The sequence below is a fragment of the Parus major genome, chromosome 2 (genome assembly GCF_001522545.3).
Source record: "Parus major isolate Abel chromosome 2, Parus_major1.1, whole genome shotgun sequence".
In the NCBI taxonomy this organism is placed as follows: domain Eukaryota; kingdom Metazoa; phylum Chordata; class Aves; order Passeriformes; family Paridae; genus Parus; species Parus major.
The window spans coordinates 23,266,733-23,284,461 of record NC_031769.1 but is presented as its reverse complement, the minus strand read 5'-3'; the positions used below and the strand labels follow the sequence as shown (position 1 = coordinate 23,284,461).

General features: G+C 39.2%; 1 protein-coding gene across 2 annotated transcripts in view; it reads right to left on the bottom strand.

Moving 5' to 3' along the window:
• The window catches only part of VPS50 (VPS50 subunit of EARP/GARPII complex), a 75,855-nt gene extending 58,886 nt beyond the window's left edge, over positions 1 to 16,969 (bottom strand). For both annotated transcript variants that reach the window (XM_015619097.2, XM_033511850.1), the window contains exons 1-5: positions 16,838 to 16,969; positions 14,407 to 14,475; positions 7,081 to 7,203; positions 6,411 to 6,482; positions 1,807 to 1,860 (exon numbers count right to left, since the gene is read on the bottom strand). In XM_015619097.2, the coding sequence (XP_015474583.1) occupies positions 1,807 to 1,860; positions 6,411 to 6,482; positions 7,081 to 7,203; positions 14,407 to 14,475; positions 16,838 to 16,870 (351 nt within the window). In that variant the 5' untranslated portion in view covers positions 16,871 to 16,969. The remainder of the gene's footprint in view (positions 1 to 1,806; positions 1,861 to 6,410; positions 6,483 to 7,080; positions 7,204 to 14,406; positions 14,476 to 16,837) is intronic.
• Between the last annotated feature and the right edge of the window lie 760 nt (positions 16,970 to 17,729).

Sequence of the window (17,729 nt, the reverse complement as noted above, 5' to 3'; positions counted from 1 at the left end):
AAATACAGTTTTTCTCTTCTCAAAAAACAGTCTTTCACCCACTGGTTGTTCCTAAAGCATGCATTTCTTCCAAGAACAGAAAACCATAAATCCCTTATCCTGTGTCTGTGCTATGCCCCTTGTGGCCACAGGCATGCCTGTTAAACCAGTACTTCGTACTAGGCACGGGCATCAAACCATAATATCCCTAAACTACACTTTGCACAGTGAAAATGTGTGCAGGAGACATGTTCAATTGTATTTTTGATTCTTGTAATTATCTGTTACTGCAGTTGAACACTGAACTGGAGCTGCCATTACAAGTTCACACAGGACAGCAGAAGGTTCATTTCAAGAATCACTGGGTAAGTCAGACCTATAATGCCCACCAAAAATCTCCAATAAATCTACTGACAAGAATACCTGTGCAGGCCTGTGCCCATAAGTAACACTGAAGGATTACTGACTTAATCAGGCACAAATGCATTTAGGAAAAGTTTTTAAAAGACTTTTACTGGCACAATGGATTTTTAACCCTTTGCAACATCTGAAAGCACTTCTTGGTATAAAACAGGTGCACATCACTAAGATATCTGAAATAAGAACATTAACATTACACAGCAAAATGCAAGAACATTTGCTGCAGTTCCATTATGCAGTGAGAGGTTTTCTAAGTGAAGCTGCTGGATTTAGAAAAAGCAGTACACTCGCTCAAGACTATCAATTTCAAAGCCACACAACAGTGAAATAATATCAGAAGATTTTTGTACCATACAATTACCCTTTCTCCCCCTTCTATGCTATCTTGTGAAAATTCAACCACTGTAGCACTTACCAGCCTCCTTCTGCAATAGCTTCCCACCTCGCCCCTTTAACTAAAACAACTTTACTGTTACAACCTTTTTCTTCCACCTCCTATTGCAGGGGATGACACAAGCAATGGTCACTTCTCTCCCCTCCATTGTTCTTTAAACAGCAGCACTCCTTTCACCAGGCAATGACACCAGAACACAGATGACAACCACACTAAGGCTGGATGCACTGGGCTAAGAACAAGGGAACAAAAGAGGATGTTGCATCCTCTGGATAAGAGGAAAATAATTGCAGCTCCATGACATCGACCACAGATTAACAGCCAGGAAGCCATACTTGTTCTTCCACACTCTCTCCAGCTTCTTGCCCAAAATAAGAATTGCCATAATCATCAGTATAACAGTGGTGATGTAAGGTGCTGTACACAAACAGAAGTATTCACCACAGGATCATTCTCAGACTAATTTAATAACAATCACCACTTTCACTTTGCAGAATTGTTTGGACAATACTCCCAGTGGTGTGACTTTTGGGGACGGTTCTGTGCAGGGACAGGAGCTGGACTTAATGATCCTAGTGAGTCCCTTCCAACACAACATATCCTGTGACTCTGTGATTCTCAAAACTGCCATAGATTAGTGGCAGTTAAGTGATCTTAAGTAAGATCACTACTGCTTTGTCTTATGGAATAAGATGCGACACCGCTCGTAAACAGGGGCACTCCTGTTCCAAGACCATTATAGGGACTAGCCAAGCCTGTGAATTCATGAATTATGAATTCTTCAGAAAGCCTTGTAAAATGACCATATGCCAAAACTTTTATCATCTTAATGACTTTTTTCAACTCAATATACGCCGTTGGTTTTCACTATAGAAACTGAGCTTTAGCATACAAAAATAGCTGGTTCAAAACAGGCACTAGCACTACAAATTACTATAATGACACAACTGCAGCATGATAGCAGCACAAAATTGAGGAGTTTATTCTTGAAAAGTAAGCGCTAGTTGTCTTACCTCAACATATGCAGGCTGTTTCTCAAGGATTAAATCTGCAACTTTCTTAGATACCTTAAAAAGAAGAACACTCCATGTGATACATAGCAATCTCAATTAAGTAGGTCATGCCCATACTGAAGTTCTACAAATTTGTGATTCTCTTCCATTAAGTTCTGCATTTTTCAAATTTATTAATAAATATTCCACAGCAACATATAAAAAAAATTGTAAAAGTTACTATCAGCTTTCCTTAGAACTAAGGTAAGAGAAATGTTCACAATTCCATCTAGCAATTAGTGGGCATTTTCAGACTACTTACTTAACTCTCTGCTTGTTAAAGAATGTGCTAGAAAAGCAAATAGAAATAATTTGGGACACTTTGAGTGTTTACATTTTGCTCATGCTATTGCTAGAGTACAAATTTAAATCAGCCATATAACATGGTGTGCTAGCTTGGGCTGGGGTATTCAATTTTCTCCAAAGTACCTGGTATGGGGCTGTTTTGGACTTGGGCTGAAACCAGTCTTGATAACACAGAGGTGATTCAGTTGAGCAGTGCCTGCAGAGAATCAAGGCCTTTTCTACTCCTCAAACCACCTCACCAGCAAGTGGGCCGGGGTGCACAAACCCTTGAGCTAAGGTTTGAGATAGCTAAGACAGCTGATCCCAACTGACCCATAGGATACCCTAAACACATGGTGTCATGACCAGCATACACAGCTGTGGGGAGAAGAAAGGGAAGGATGCTCAGAGTGAAGAGTTTCTCTTCAAAAATGATGCTACACATGATTTCTGCTAAACATGATGGAACCCTGCTCTCCTGGAAAAGGCTTAACAGCTCTCTGCCCATGAAAAGCAGTGAATTAACTCCTTGTTTTGCTTCACTTGCTTTTGCTTTACCTATTTTTTTAGCTATTTCTTCTGCATTATCTACCTTTATCTCAATCCATGAGCTTTTTGACTTTTACTCCTCCCATTCTTCCCCCTACCCCACTGGTGGAGAAGTGAGTGAGAAGAATGCATGATACACCATTGCCATCTAGAGTTAAACCACAACACCTGTAACATAAGGACACCTACCTTTGAGACTGATATTGCATTAAATTAAAACTATGTCAAAATGAATATGCACCCTCTGCACATTATACCCTTTCCTTAGAACACAGAATATGTACATTTTAACATTTTCTCCACTGCTCTAAGTAGAATGCTCCTGAGAGCTACTGTCTGTACTGAATTTAAAAATTGGGTATTGCTACCTTAATCAATCTCTCATCTACAAATGCAGAAACTTAAAAAGAAATCCAACAGTAATAGTCGTATAAATTCCAGCTTGAGAATAGTACATTCAGTTTTGTTTTCTATCAGGGACTGAAAATATTCAAGAAATGGTTTCAAATATGACAGAGAAATTATTGGTATGGCTCTATATTCTTTTGTGGGAACAATACTCCCAGAAATAGAAATAAAATAAAACTGACTATGACAGCTTGCCCACAATGCACTACTGCCAAAGAGAAACAAAGAGGCTTTTGTAAACTTGACTGTTTGGGCAAACATAGCACAAAGTTGAGCACTTCAATCAGCATTCCTATAACAAACTTACATTGGCCCCACCAGCTTAATTCCCATCCTCTGGAAGAGCACTTGCACATAAATGGTCTTTGAAGTATTCCAATGTCATCAGGGGCAATGCAGATAAGGGGAATATACCCAGCTATGCTTTCCTCCTTCCATATCAAAAGCAGGCCAGAACCACAAAGCAATTTTAAAACTTTTCAGCTGTTCTTAACATTTTAGTTGATCCATAACTAATAAAGCTTCCCTCTGCAGGACAGCAAAAGAACCACTCCAGAGTGAGGTGAGGTCAGGATAAGATATTATTAAGCCAAATGCTACACAACCCTACATGACCCTGGGGCTCTTAAGAAATTTTGTACACTCTGCAGTCTATGCACTGTGAAATTTTCACCTTCTTTTTTACCAACATATTCTTCAATCTAGTCCTGTACCTGTAAAAAACTTCAGGACATAGACATACCTGCTAGTTATTCAATGCTCTAGTATAAACATAACAGTTTTATTCTTCACTGTTCAGCAATGTTCAAGCAGTACAGATGAATGAAAGCTATATTTATTTTCAGTTTTTACACTCTTTTTATTTTGCAAGTCCTCAGTTACCCTTGACTAATAACAATCTCAACATTGACATGTAGCTGCCACAGGCACTTTTTTTTTCCCTCCTTTCTCAGAACTTAGTGATACTATTTTTCTTTCTGAGGTTCCAAGCTGCTCTCTCAGATATTTTTTCAGATGAGCAATATTATCCCCAGTTACTTCATTTATTTCCGAACTGTCACACCCCTTTTGGCATCTTCCATACAATGGTGCTGTGCCAATTCCAAAGTCTTGGAATTCTGAATTGCAACTGCTAGCAGTGAATGTGACCACGGTCATCAATGCCTCCCAGTAACATTTGCTGAAGGAATAATTTTTTCTTTCCTAATCACATCAGTAAAAAATACTCCATTTCCTGAAGAAAAAACAACATAGCTAAGGATATTATACTAATTAAAATGAAGTCTAGCAGACATACAACTAAAAACTCTTTCTAATCCAAATTGTCTATATCAAGATGATTACAAATTAAAGCTGTTACGATACATACATTAAAAAATGTTTGAGCAAGTTGGGATCCTTCCAGTGGAATGGAAAACTAATGAGCAAACTACAGAAAAAAAATCTACAGTGACTCTGAAAACAAACAGATGACCAAGATCAGCTGTGCAAAAGCAGATAGTAAGTCAGTGAGAAATGGAAGATCAGAGCTCTAGTACCTGTAATTCACACTCATTTAAGTTTTTTGCATTAGAGAAACTTAGAAGTTGCTATTATCTCCAAACTACTATCGTAAATTCCTCTGCCAGCTGTAGGTACAGAAGTGAAAAAGGCAGTATTTAGTTTTTTGCAAAAGCAGAAATACTGTGTGAATGTCAACAGGTTTCTTGAATCCTCTAATAACTTATTCACAATTAAAATATTTTTAGGACTGAACTAACAACATACAACATTCTGCAGTTTTGTCTTCCATGAAAGACACCTTTAAGACACACAGTTCTCTGAATGACCCATCACAAGATAAATGGATAATAACCAAGACACAAAAAGAAAGCATACAACAGTCTCTCACACTCTACCTGAAAACATGACTTAAGGACATGAAATACAGCAGTACAGAAATAAGAAATTTTAGCACCTTGGCACATGCCCAAGGAGGAAATAATTCCTTCCTATACCAGAAACACATATTGAAGAGACTGAGAAAGTAACAAGCAAGGACCAATCCTGACTAGGGGGGATGGTGAGGGAAGAACTGGGCACATGTTTCTTGTCAAAAGTTTTGGCTTTGAGAATTTTTACCTGTTTGTATTCTAAAAGAAGGACACATCTGGCCATATTTACTGGAAGCCCTGTGCTCAGTTCTCTCCCCTATTTTTCATTAGCAGCATGCACTTTCCAGTTCAAATGTTTCAGCAGCAGCCATGGTCTGAAACTACTCCCTCAGCTGCTGCCAGCTCCCATCCTGAGAGCAAAACATGGCCAAGACATTGATAACACATATTAGGATTGTGAAGCATATCTCAGTGAAGTTGTCTCAGTCTTGAGAGCACTTCCTTGCAAAACAAGGTCACCACTAGATGTCCTCTTAAAATATAAAAAACCCACCACCACTACCACCACACAAAATAATTACTATCACTCATTTCCAACTTCTTTCCTTATAAATCTTGGTGAGAAACATGGAATATTCATTTCCTCAACTTCTCACTAATATTTCACAAAACTTCATATTATAGAAAAAGCAGTCTAAGGCAGAAGGCACTTGCTTTATGTATTGTTAACAATGCAAAATTCTCCTATATATTGCATTTATTTGAAGACATGAATTAGGATTATTACTTCTATTTTACTTGCAGATACTCTCCAAATGCCAAAGTTAATAGATCTGTTTCCTGTACTATGTTATTCATCTCAAAAGAGTAATGGAAAAGCAATTAATACATGAATAGAAAATTTAAGTCTGCTATGTAACAAGTACCTTTCAAATGCTGCAACTCTTATTTTTCTTCATTCCTCACAGTTAGTACTCACTGCATTTCATTTGTCTTATTATATAAGAACTCTGTATCAGTGTTCACTAAAAACACATGTGAACAATTAGCATTTTGGCAAATGAAAAGCAAGAGAAAATAGCATTTTCAAGGAGAGAGTTTTTAAACAATTTTATGTTTTACATTGCCAGAAATCCCTCAGAGATACTACTCCACTATTCAGCACTGTGTTGAACATTACAAGATAAATATTCAAAAAGTCAAGTTTCTAAAGAAATAGTTAGCACATTTGCTCTTTGTTACAATACTTAACACTAAGATTACTTCCATGATTTCATATGATTATATGATTTAGTGATGATTTTCCACTATGAAGGCACACAACATGATATAAAAAAAAAAACTTAATATCTAATGGGTTAAGAAATCAAATCTTTTTCAGTTACACTTCTTGCTAGACTTACAGATAAGACAACAAACTGTGTAAGGGGTACAGAGGAAAATACTTACAGCAGCTTGCTGTTGTTTTAGTTTGTCTCTGTACTCTTCCAGTTCTTGAAGACTAAGTACTGGAGGAAGTCTCTGCATTTACATAATAAATTAAAATCAGTGAGAAATTAAAGACTGTTAAGTCAGACATAGTATTAGCTAGGCAATCAGTTTCATTAAAGAAACATGGCTTCTGTAATCTAATTTTCGGAATTAACCTATTTTTTCAAATGATAGATACTGAAATCAATTAGTGTTAAGATATATAACACATATGATCATAATTGCCTCATATATTATAATTACCTCAAAGTTACTTTATGTCATATATGTATACACACAACCATCCAATCACAGAAATTGTCTCAGTCAGTTTGCTAAAAATACACACAAATATAGAACAGATTTGTTTCCTCAGCTATCTTAACATTTTTATTATAGTTTAAATTATGAAATGCCTGTCAGTACATTCCACCACATTAAAAGAAGAGACTATACCCTATATATATATATATATATATGCACCAATCCTCAAAGGTGGAAGCTCTGCACAGCTGCAAGATGACGTAGGGAAATAGAGTACTGTATTAATGCAAGATCTATGAAACAAAAATAGCTTATTGAAACAAGCAAAGTTCTGGTCTTTACTTTTTGTTATGTTTCCATTTTTTCTTCTAAGATGACAGCTTACCTCTAACTCATATTTCACAATATCAAAGGAATCATTGGAAAAATAAACTTCTTCAATGCTGTTAATTATTTCCTGTTGTGCCTGAGGATCAGTTGGTTCTTCATGTAGTTCTCTGAGCTCCTCCTGCACAAAACCAAAAAAGAATTTCCATAATGTAGTAACACATCCTAGGAAGAACAATGTTTTAACAAACAAATATCTTTCAGAAGCCACTTCCAACATTACCATGAGAAGCAATGGTAAAATACAGAAAGATCAGTACACTGTGGCTTGTACTTCCTATTAGGGGGAGCAAGACATTTAAAACTTTTCAAAAAACATTAAGTGTAGACTTCAACATTGCAGCCCACTTAGACGCTTCTTCATCAGTGTATTCATTTACAGCACCAAGTATACGTTGAGTCCAGTTTTTTCCTCCTTAAGTTCAGAAATTCTCATAATAAACTAAACATAAACTGGCAGACTATTTTCAGAAGGAGAAAAAAATTGGACAAAACAAGACAAATAAAACCTGAATTTTTAAAAACAAAAGAACCCTCTTAACAAATGACAGGTAGACAGTGCCAGTACAGACGCATAACTTTTAAGCTCAGCCCTCACATTCACTGAAATAAAAGTTATCCAATTAAACAGTTGATTTATACAATAAAACCAGAACAGTTCTGCCTTCTTTGCGCAAGACTAACAGCTGCCAGATTTTAACACAGTGGTCTAAGCAGAGATGTACTGTCAGCTTTCTGAAAGTTACTATATTTCAGAGGTAAGCAACCTCCTCCTTGCTGTCACAATCTCCTCTAGAAGGCATCCCTGAAAACCCAGATGATTCTGATGGTTGAAGCAAACCAAGGACTCAGCCTGAACCTCCTCATCCTCTGCTGCATTGGATACTGCAACCAATACTGGCCCTCTCCTGGATGTCATTCCCTCAAAAATAATGAATCCTTTATCAGAAACTCAAAAGGGAGAAGTGTTAGAATATTCTTTCATCAAAAATAAATATAAAAATTATGAAATTGCTTGATAATGAAATTAAACTCTAGAGAAGCAATCCAGCAGACTGAAGAGTCCCATAATGACCCTAAGCCTCCCACCAGTGCTGACTCGTTCCAGTGGGGCAAGGTGCTGATATTTTCATCACAAAGAGTTCCAAGAGCTCATATTTCACCAGCTAGCAGTATCCCATTTTAAATTAAATGACTGAACAACCACTGATCTGCTTATTTTGCACATCAGCTGAGATAAGGTCAATGTGTAGACGTTCCGAGGCAAAGTGACACAATACACAGCAAGGTGCTGTTTCCAGACACAGAAAGAGACAGCCTAGAGTGGGCGGTTTGGAAGAGCATGAGAGGAGCCGCTGCTCCTCTGAAATACTTCTCACAAGAAAAAATGAGAGGGAAAAAAGTAAAAGAAGAAAAAGGTGGGGCGATGGAAAAGTAAAAAGCAATGACTCTGATTCAGTGAAAACCAGGTTTTATGCGTATCTCGCGTCCCCGACTGTCCACGAGCGCGGCCGCAGGAAGGCCCCAGGCACCGCCACCGGCGGTGCTCGGGCGCCCCCGCGGGGCCGCGGGCCAAGCCGCAGCCGGGAGCTCCGAGCCGCGATGGGGCAGCGGGGAGCGGGGGAAACTATCGAGGAAGCCGCGGGGAACCGGGAAAAGCCCTCCAGCAGCAGCTTTCTCCCGCCCCGAGAGCCCCCAGGCGCCTCCGATCTCCGTCTGAAACGCCAGATGCAGTCACTGCCACCAGGGCAGGAGACCGCTGCGACCCAGGCCCAACGAGAGAAGGGATATGGTCTGCACCGACACACCGAGAGAAACAAGGAAGTAATATTAGTTATATGGTTATATATCTGTAATGGTAGCTTTATCACGTACACCCCACTGTAAATCAGTTTCACATCTTACAGTACATTGAGTTCTAGCTATATGAAACTAAAATTAAAAATTACCCAAGACAAGGGTTCCATTGAACCACTGCAAATGGAATAACTGAATTTATCATCCAGTATTTGCCTACAAGTTCCTGTGTGACTGTTTCCCAAAAGAAGAAATATTAAAAACTAACCAAAGAAGAAATGCTAAGGATCATTTGAAATTCTGGATTAATGATATCTTGTCATGTTGGTGAAAAAATATCTTAATGCCATAGGTCAGTGGTGATTTACATCTAAAGAAGCATTAAGAAAGCCATTATGGACACATAGTCTAGATTTGATGTTGGAGTACTTAGGAAAATTGTTAAGAAACCATTTTATCCTGTCTCAGATCACTCATTGGAGTGTTTTCTTACCAAAACACTACTAAGTAAAATATTTATTAAATGACAAGGTTTTTCTTTACATTGTTCATTTTTTCTAGAAAAGCAGTCTAGTTAGAACTCTCCAGCATAAATTTTAGCTCTCACATAAATTACATTACCTGACGCCAGACTTTCTGCCATGATAACTTGCAGCTTTCAGCACATCACGCTCCAGTAGTCTGAAGTAACCAACAATAGTGAAGGCCATTTTATTCACTGACCACTAAAGGAGGCAACCATCGCTAACTAAAGTTTATTTGCTGATACTCCATTGTCCTCATCCTTTCAAATAGATACACAAAAACAATTTTACTACATAGAAATAAGCTGGTTGTTTCAGGGGTCTTGGAAAAAGTCTGGTTTAGCTCTGTGGACTTGGTACTCACACACTTAGTAGAAGGAAAGAGAGAAGCTGTATTAAATCCCTTAAAGTATTTTTCTACCTCAAAACCTGTCTAGCTATCGCCATATAAGTATCTTCCTTAAAAAGAAAAACAAGTCAGCATTAAAAGGCATTTAACATTTTATATTTTATGTTAGTTCAGCAATTCCAAGTGCTATTCTGAATAGAAAAACATGTCAAAAACTGACAGTGGGAATCTCATGATAATAACCTTGCAGAGAACTTTGCCATTGCTAAAGTGAATCAATTAGATATATGGGAGGTCAGAAAGAGCAGCATATTTGGCAACGTGGACCCCACAATAGTCACTTCAATCCACCTGTCCAGGTTAACACACATGTTCAGCAGTAGGAACTTTCCAATTAATAATGGGCCAACATAGTAAGATACTGCTTCACAGGCTACTCATTTTTCTGAAGTTTTATTCAGCAAGAGGCTTCACCTCCTACCTAAAACTCGTGTCACTTGTGGTTCCAATTTTAGTCTTTTTTCCCCAGTACCTCAGGGTCGTATTTTCATGGGAAGACAATTTATCCTGTCAGGTTACTATTAGTGCAACCTTCAGCAGCAGGCCTCTCTCATTATGCCACCTAAATAGATCAGTGAAAGACAGCATCTGGGAAGGAAAAGAAAGAAGGAAGAAGAAGGCTAACAGCTTTGCATACTCAAAGAAGCCATTGCTAAATAAAACAGTGCCAGTGCTTGCATCCACACACATCTCGCATCATTTTGTCTTTCTGTTCTGTGGAAATAGGAGTTTACAGTCTAGAAACCTGTGGCAATTCCTTGAAATGTATTTCAGAAGAGTCATCTCACTGCAGACTCATCTGAAATGCAGTTCAGCAAGTTTTAGATGTCTACCCAGCTATTTCCCAGTGCGTCACACTCCCACTCTCCTGGTATGCTATGTTGCCTGTAGCAGCAAAACCAATATTACTCTATTGAATGAAGCATTACTGGTAAGGAGTAGAAGCAAACACCTGCGTTCCAGTCACTATCACCTAAGAGATTGGGAAGTGAAGACATTGAAAAAAGTTAACTGATACTACTCAGAAAAAAAAATCTGAACAATCCCTAGTCTAATTAAAAACTGAAGTCCAGCAACAGCCTATGCACTTTTATTTGGAGATTACCAAGGGCCAAGTCTGTGCTATACTCATTTGGACACAGCCTCCCTTTCTGTCATGAGCCAAAAACACACCAATGAGTATCCTGCTGATCTGTATCCCTCCATTCTGAACATGGACAACACCTGTGCTGAAAGCTAATCCTAAATACCAGGATGAGGGCTATGCTCAACAGATTCAATCAGCAGGTATACTGCAACACTGCACCACTGTGAAATAAAAGTATTAAAGCATTTATATATGTATCTGTATACATGCATGCAAGCACCATCTTTTTTTATCTATATATTTAGATATATTTAGAGATTATGTTTGTCGTATAATCATAAGAATACACTCAATTTGAAGGGACTTACCAGGATCAAGTCCAACTCCTGGCTCTGCACAGAACCATCCCCAAAAGTCACACCATGTGCCTGAGAGCATTGTCTAAATGCTTCTTGAACTCTGTCAGGTTTGGTGCTGTGACCACTTCTCTGGGGAGCTGTTCCAGTGCTCAACCACCCATGGGTGAAGAACCTTTATCTAATATCTAATTTAATGTATACATTATAATATATTATACTGTATTATTATACTATAACAGTATATATTTCATATAACAATATATATATATATATATAAAACAATCTAATATATATCTATGCATTTTATATAACAATTAATGTCTATAATATCATAAAATACAATATACAACTGTATCTATAAACTTACTTTGCTTTTCATCCCTGCCCCTCCCTCCCCCAGCTAGGGAAGGCAGTAACACAGAGAAGTTTGTGGTATTCCCTATCTTTCATACAAAATGCCCAGAACCTCCTTTTGATCTTTCCCTGTTCACTATGTATAGAGAGTACTTAGTAAAAAGCTCTCACTCTACCACAACAAATATTATACTCTGAAAACAACTCTCCTGACAGAGAGAACAACAAAGCTGATCCATAGAACACAGCCACACTAGTACTTAATGCACTCCTGAAGAGCACTCAGCTATTATAGAAACCCACTCCTATATCTATAAGAAAAAACTTAAAAAAAATTAAAAACCTCATTGTTATTTACCATGATAAGCTACAAAGTCAAATAATATTCATATATAGCATATGAGCTGATTATCATCAAAATAAACATAACCTAATTCAAAGTCAACTCACCATTAATCCAACACACTTGAATTCAAACATGCCAAATACCTACCTCAGCTTTTTGTGACAGAATCTGCTAAACAAAACTGTACTCAGCTTGGGAAACAACAATAACAGAATGGTTCAAAAAGAATTGTTTCCCTGGGTAATCAGGGTATGCCAATGAAGTAAGTTATCTCAGTCCAAATAGATATTACATCCTTCTACAGAAAACTTTCTTTTCTAGACATCAGAGAAGCACCAGAGAATGATGGAAGGGATCTTGAACATCATCTAGTTCTAACTCTCCTGTTATAGACACCTTTCACTAGATCAGGTTGCTCAGAGCTCCATCCAAGCTGGCCTTGAACACAGCCAGGGATGGGGCATCCACAACTTCTCTGGGCAACCTTTTATATCCAGCCTTGCAGTTCAGATTTGGCTTCTCTACAGACTTTACCACAGACTCAAACTATTATACATTTACTTCCTACTGAGATACTTCCCTATGTGAAGTGAGTTGGCTGCATGAGTCTGTATTAACAAGTAAAGCAAGTTTGCTGGTGATTTACCTTCATATGATAAAAAACTGATATTTTTCATAATAGTTGCAGAACTTTTTGGACTACCAGTTACCATGAGTGAATACACACAAGTACTCACTGAAATGTCCAAATGCCTAACAGTTTCATTGCCTAAAAATAAAAAATTGAGGAGCACAGTCATCACTTCATCATGTTGGCCAGTCAGCAAACAGTCAGCAAAACAACTTTCAGATATTAAGACCCAAAAGAATTTTGCTGGTTTTGCCCTTAGGGGACAGAACGTCATCATATTCTTCTTCCTATCTTCCATATTTCCCATTTGAGCTCCAAATTAGTGTGATAGTCCCTCATCTCAAAAATCATGGATGTGTACCTAGGGTTGGCTAACCAATGGCTTGTGCTTTTACCAGTAATTCATACTGGCCCTAATTCATGCTGACCCTACACCCTTTCATCCTGTATATTTCTGTATAGCTTTCATGCAGCTTTTGAAGTTTGCAACAGTAACATTTGCCCTAAATCAGTCTGGAAATACCAGTTTGAATATGCAACTGTGACAATGAAAGTGCAGCATCATATCCATTCTGTCACCAAAACAGCTTGAGACTTTCATGATTCAAGAGATAAATAAAAACAGTTATTGCTACACAGTGTAGACTTACCAGACATATAACATTAAGCCATTACAGAATGGAAATCCAGCCAAGATACCCTACATCTACTTTTACTGGAGAGCCAACTTGGCAAAAAGACAGTTTGAAACTTGTCGCTCAGGGAGTGGCAGGAATATGAAATTGTGAAATCTAAGCCATGGAGATGTGACAATTTTTTCAACATTGTTGCTACTGAATACTTTTGCTCTTTAATATCAATATATTGGCCACTGTTTAACAAAGTATAATGTACCAATTCAGAGACTCTTATTTGATTTTTTAAATATACAGCAATGTTAATATTCTGACCTGCCACACACAAGCAACATATTACACAGTACTTATACAGAGACAAAGAAACACTATGAGTCTTTTCTTTGATTTTTTAACTATTGTAAAATAAGTCATCTAAATTCAAGTCAGTAATTTAAGTACCTTATTGGTTAAAGGCAAAGACCAAATTCATAGAAAACAATAAACAACCACAGAATTCTTGTGAATCCTCCCCTCAGATCAACAGGGTATGAGTTACAGTCAATTATTGTGACAATTGTTCCCTCACACACAGATTTCTCAGCATGACTTGTAAGATTACAATGAGTTGGCTTCATTTAAGTAGTGAGACCCAAAGAAATACCAAAAGCTATTGGTGTTATAACGATGTAAGTTTTAAAGTAGAACACAACGTCAATTGTATATGCTGAAGATTAAAACTATATAATTACAAAATATACTTACAGCACCAAAACCATGAAGAAACTAAATGTTAAGACTAGAACTATACAGGCCATCCACACATCATCTACTTTCCAAAGTAAAACTAAAAAAGGCATTTTTCTTTTTCCTTCTTTTTTTTTTTTTTCTTTTTTTTTTTTTTAATTCACACCAGCAAGAAACCTAAATAATTAAGATCAGCATCCAGTGACAACTGAAAAATTTCAAGAAAAAGAAATTCATGCAAGTTCATTTGGAGTTGGTGAACTGATTTGTCTCACAGCTCTTAATTCTTTCATTAAAACACTCTAAACGGTTTTCATCACGAAATAAAACTCTGAAAAAAAAACAACAGCAAACCTGGTGTTAAGGGGAAAAAAAGACACAACAAAATGTCATTTAAGTATAAAATGAAAAACTAAAAGCAAAGGGAATGGGGAGGGAAGGGATGTTGTATCATACCTTAGTAGGAACCCGGAAGCTTTCAATAGGACTGAGGTCATTAACACTCTCCTGAGGACTTCTTAGACCCTTCAAAAGAATTTTAATAATCAGTTAAGTTTAATTCCTTTACGTAACTTACAATCAAGTCTTGATGTTGAATAGATATCTATAAGGCCCTCAATACTCTGACATGTAGCTGGAAGGCTAAGACCTCATTCTAGAAACATTTAAGCAAGACCATTGGTATATAAATTATGCTTCTTAAACATCTAAGCATTTCCAGTTTTATGCTGCAGTATGTATCTTTTCAGTACAGTTCACTAACTTTTCTTTAAAACACTCACGTCCTCCTGTCAATGTCCAGATGTTATCTTAATTTTTAGAATGAGCCTGTGTCCAAAAAACATAGCAATCTTTGTTCCACTAACTTAATGACTTAATGGAATCAAATACCTGAATTCAAGTTAGATGCCAGTTACTCTATAGCAAGATTATTTCTGCTTGATGGCATATTTTTCTATTTACCACATTCCACTACTAGGACTGTCTTTCCCTATGTGTATCTGAACTGAAAAGGTTGCATAGTCCACATCAGCTGCTTTATATAATTATTACTCCTTAAAACAGATATAGCCACATAAACAGCATGTATGTTTGTTGAATATCAGACATATTCACAATTATCAGAGAAAGGTTTGGGTTAGAAGGAATCTAAAGATCCTGTAGTTCCAAGCTGCCATGGGCAGGGACACCTTCCACTAGTTCAAGTTGCCCAAGGTACTGTCCAGCCTGGCTGTGAGCACTTCCAGGGATGGGGCATCCACAACTTCTCCTGACAACCTGAAAGAGCATCTCACCATTTCATGCAGCCATCCCACAGAACAGGCTGCTTAGCATATTTTCTGCTGGCTCCCTAGGCAGAAATGAATCTACACATTCAAGTTTCAGACATGGTTCTGACTCCAGCATCCCTTGAGACTTCAGGATGCTCCTGTGAATCACAAGTTTCAGGGGGACTTCCTTCCTGCTCTTGTGATCAATGTCAATAATATTTTGCCAAGCCCCTTTCTGGCCCTGGGTATCTCTATTTCTAAAAGGACCTATCCAAGTACTATGTTAGCTAATGGTGAGAAAGTTTGTGTTTATTCTTTGAAACTGACAAAGTGTTTTATGTCATTTCAGTGATAACTATTACATTTTACAACAGTTTCATCCTCCCAAGATGCAAAACCTCACCATTTTGGTTTTGATTCTCAGCTTCTGTTGCACATCATTTCAAAACATCCTCCCTCTGCAGCTGCCACCATCAAAGGTGACTCACTGGATCAGAAATTTGAAGTAAGAAACAAGCAAAGCAACTGATGCAGTTTCACATACTTTACATAAAATCTTCCTCAAAAAGTCCTTCCTCATAAAGTCCTCTCAAAAATATGCAGTTCTAGTGACTTACCTCCAGAAGAAATAAAATATTTTACTTATCAAATGGTAAACAGAACCTAATCCTTCCAAATGACTGCAAATTGCCTAAGTTGTATCATTATCAGAAAACATCATCTCCACACTGGGCAGGCTTCCTAGCACTCCTCCTAGTCCAGCTGAAAACAAATCATCTACCCCTCTACTGAAGCGGAACAGAACATTATCTTGGCAATTCCACTTTCACACAAGTGTTCATTTTTAAGCCCTGCCACCTGCATAAGGATCACCACTCTGAGGGCATAGTTTTAGGGAAAAAAGAAGTTTATGACTTTCTCATGATTTTCTATAACTATCTAGAATATCTGATGTGGGTGACACAAGTGATTTTTTCAAATTCTCCAATTCAACACAGATAAACAGACTTCTTTTCGGGGGTATCTTATATATGTGAATAACTGGAATGTTCTGTGGATATACTTCCTTAAAAGGACTCTCAACCTTAGAAATATTGGTCCAAATGTAGGCTTAGAGCTACATAATCCTGGAGACAACCGGTACAAGTGTCACACAGCAGTGAGCTGACAGACACACACCGAGTGCTCTGGCACACACTCACTATGTGCCCACCCAAATATGTCCCTGGCACCTCCTCATCCTCGCCTCCCTTTAGACCAAAAGCATCTGCTGCCAGACAAAGCCATGTTACAGAACCACATCCCAGCGCTCAAAATTGTATCTCAAAAAAGCAAACGGACAGGCCCGCCCTGTCATCTTCAACAGCGATTTCTCTGTTGTGACACGAGCTACGCGTTGGCACCTGCGCACGCTTCCATCTCTGGGCGTAAAGAGAAAAACAAGGAGGATGTGTGTGCACAAGAGCTCACACGCCCCAAGCCTTCCCTCCCCGGGCAGGGCAGAGGGCGATGCCCGCGCCCCGGCGTCTCTCCGGAGTGCCCGGGCACGGCGGCCCCGACGAAAGCCTGGCACGGCCGCGGCGGTACCCTACCGTCCCCCGAGAAGAGCCGCTCACCTGGCGGGTCATCAGCGACTTGATCTTCTGCATGATGGCCCCACCGCCGCCCCGACTGCGCTCAGCGGCCGCGCAAGGCGCCGGAGCACGGCGGAGCCATGTTGGGCGCCACCTGACCGCGCCCGCCCGCGGCTCCCTGGGAGCGGTAGTTCCGGCCCCGCCGGCACGACTACAACTCCCGGCAGCGCGGCCGGGCCTTGGAGCCGCCGCTGCCCCGACACCGCCCTGCCCGAGCACTGGGGCTCGCTTTTGTAGGTTCGGGGGGCGGCTGGCTCAGAAGGCGGCACGAGGCTCTGTTTGTGGAGGAAAGCTAGAGCGTACATGCAGACGAGGAGAATTTCGCGGTTGTCTCGGGTTACTTCGGGTGTTGCAAAGGGCGCGTCTGGCCAGTTCACGGCTGATGGATGTAGTCCCCAAAACATTCATACACCACCAAAAATACACGCACAGCAAAAACCACCAGATAGCTTTTTAAATATACTTTATATCAGCACAAGAAAAGAAAGTATTAATCCTACAGTCTTTGCTTAAGCGGAGACAGCGTTTCGACGGTATTCTACCGGCACATCCACAGTGGCGCGCTCGTACTTGTGGAAAAAGAGTGTTTTCCCTTCTCGAGTGCCCGGCGGTCAGCCCCGCGCGTTTCCTGCTGCCCGTGTTTCCCAGCGCCCCAGCTGCCGCGGCGCTGGGGCAGGGCACGGCAGGTACGAGCCGGTGTCTTTGAAACCACACACTGCCAAAGGGAGGGTCCGGACCCACCGTCCCTCCCTGCTGCCTTTAGCAGGAGCTCGTTACTTCTGGCTGCCGTTGGGAATATCGTGTCGTTGTTTTGTGGAAAACCTCGAACAAGTTTAGCGCATAACAAAGTTACTTCTCATTAATTAAATAACTA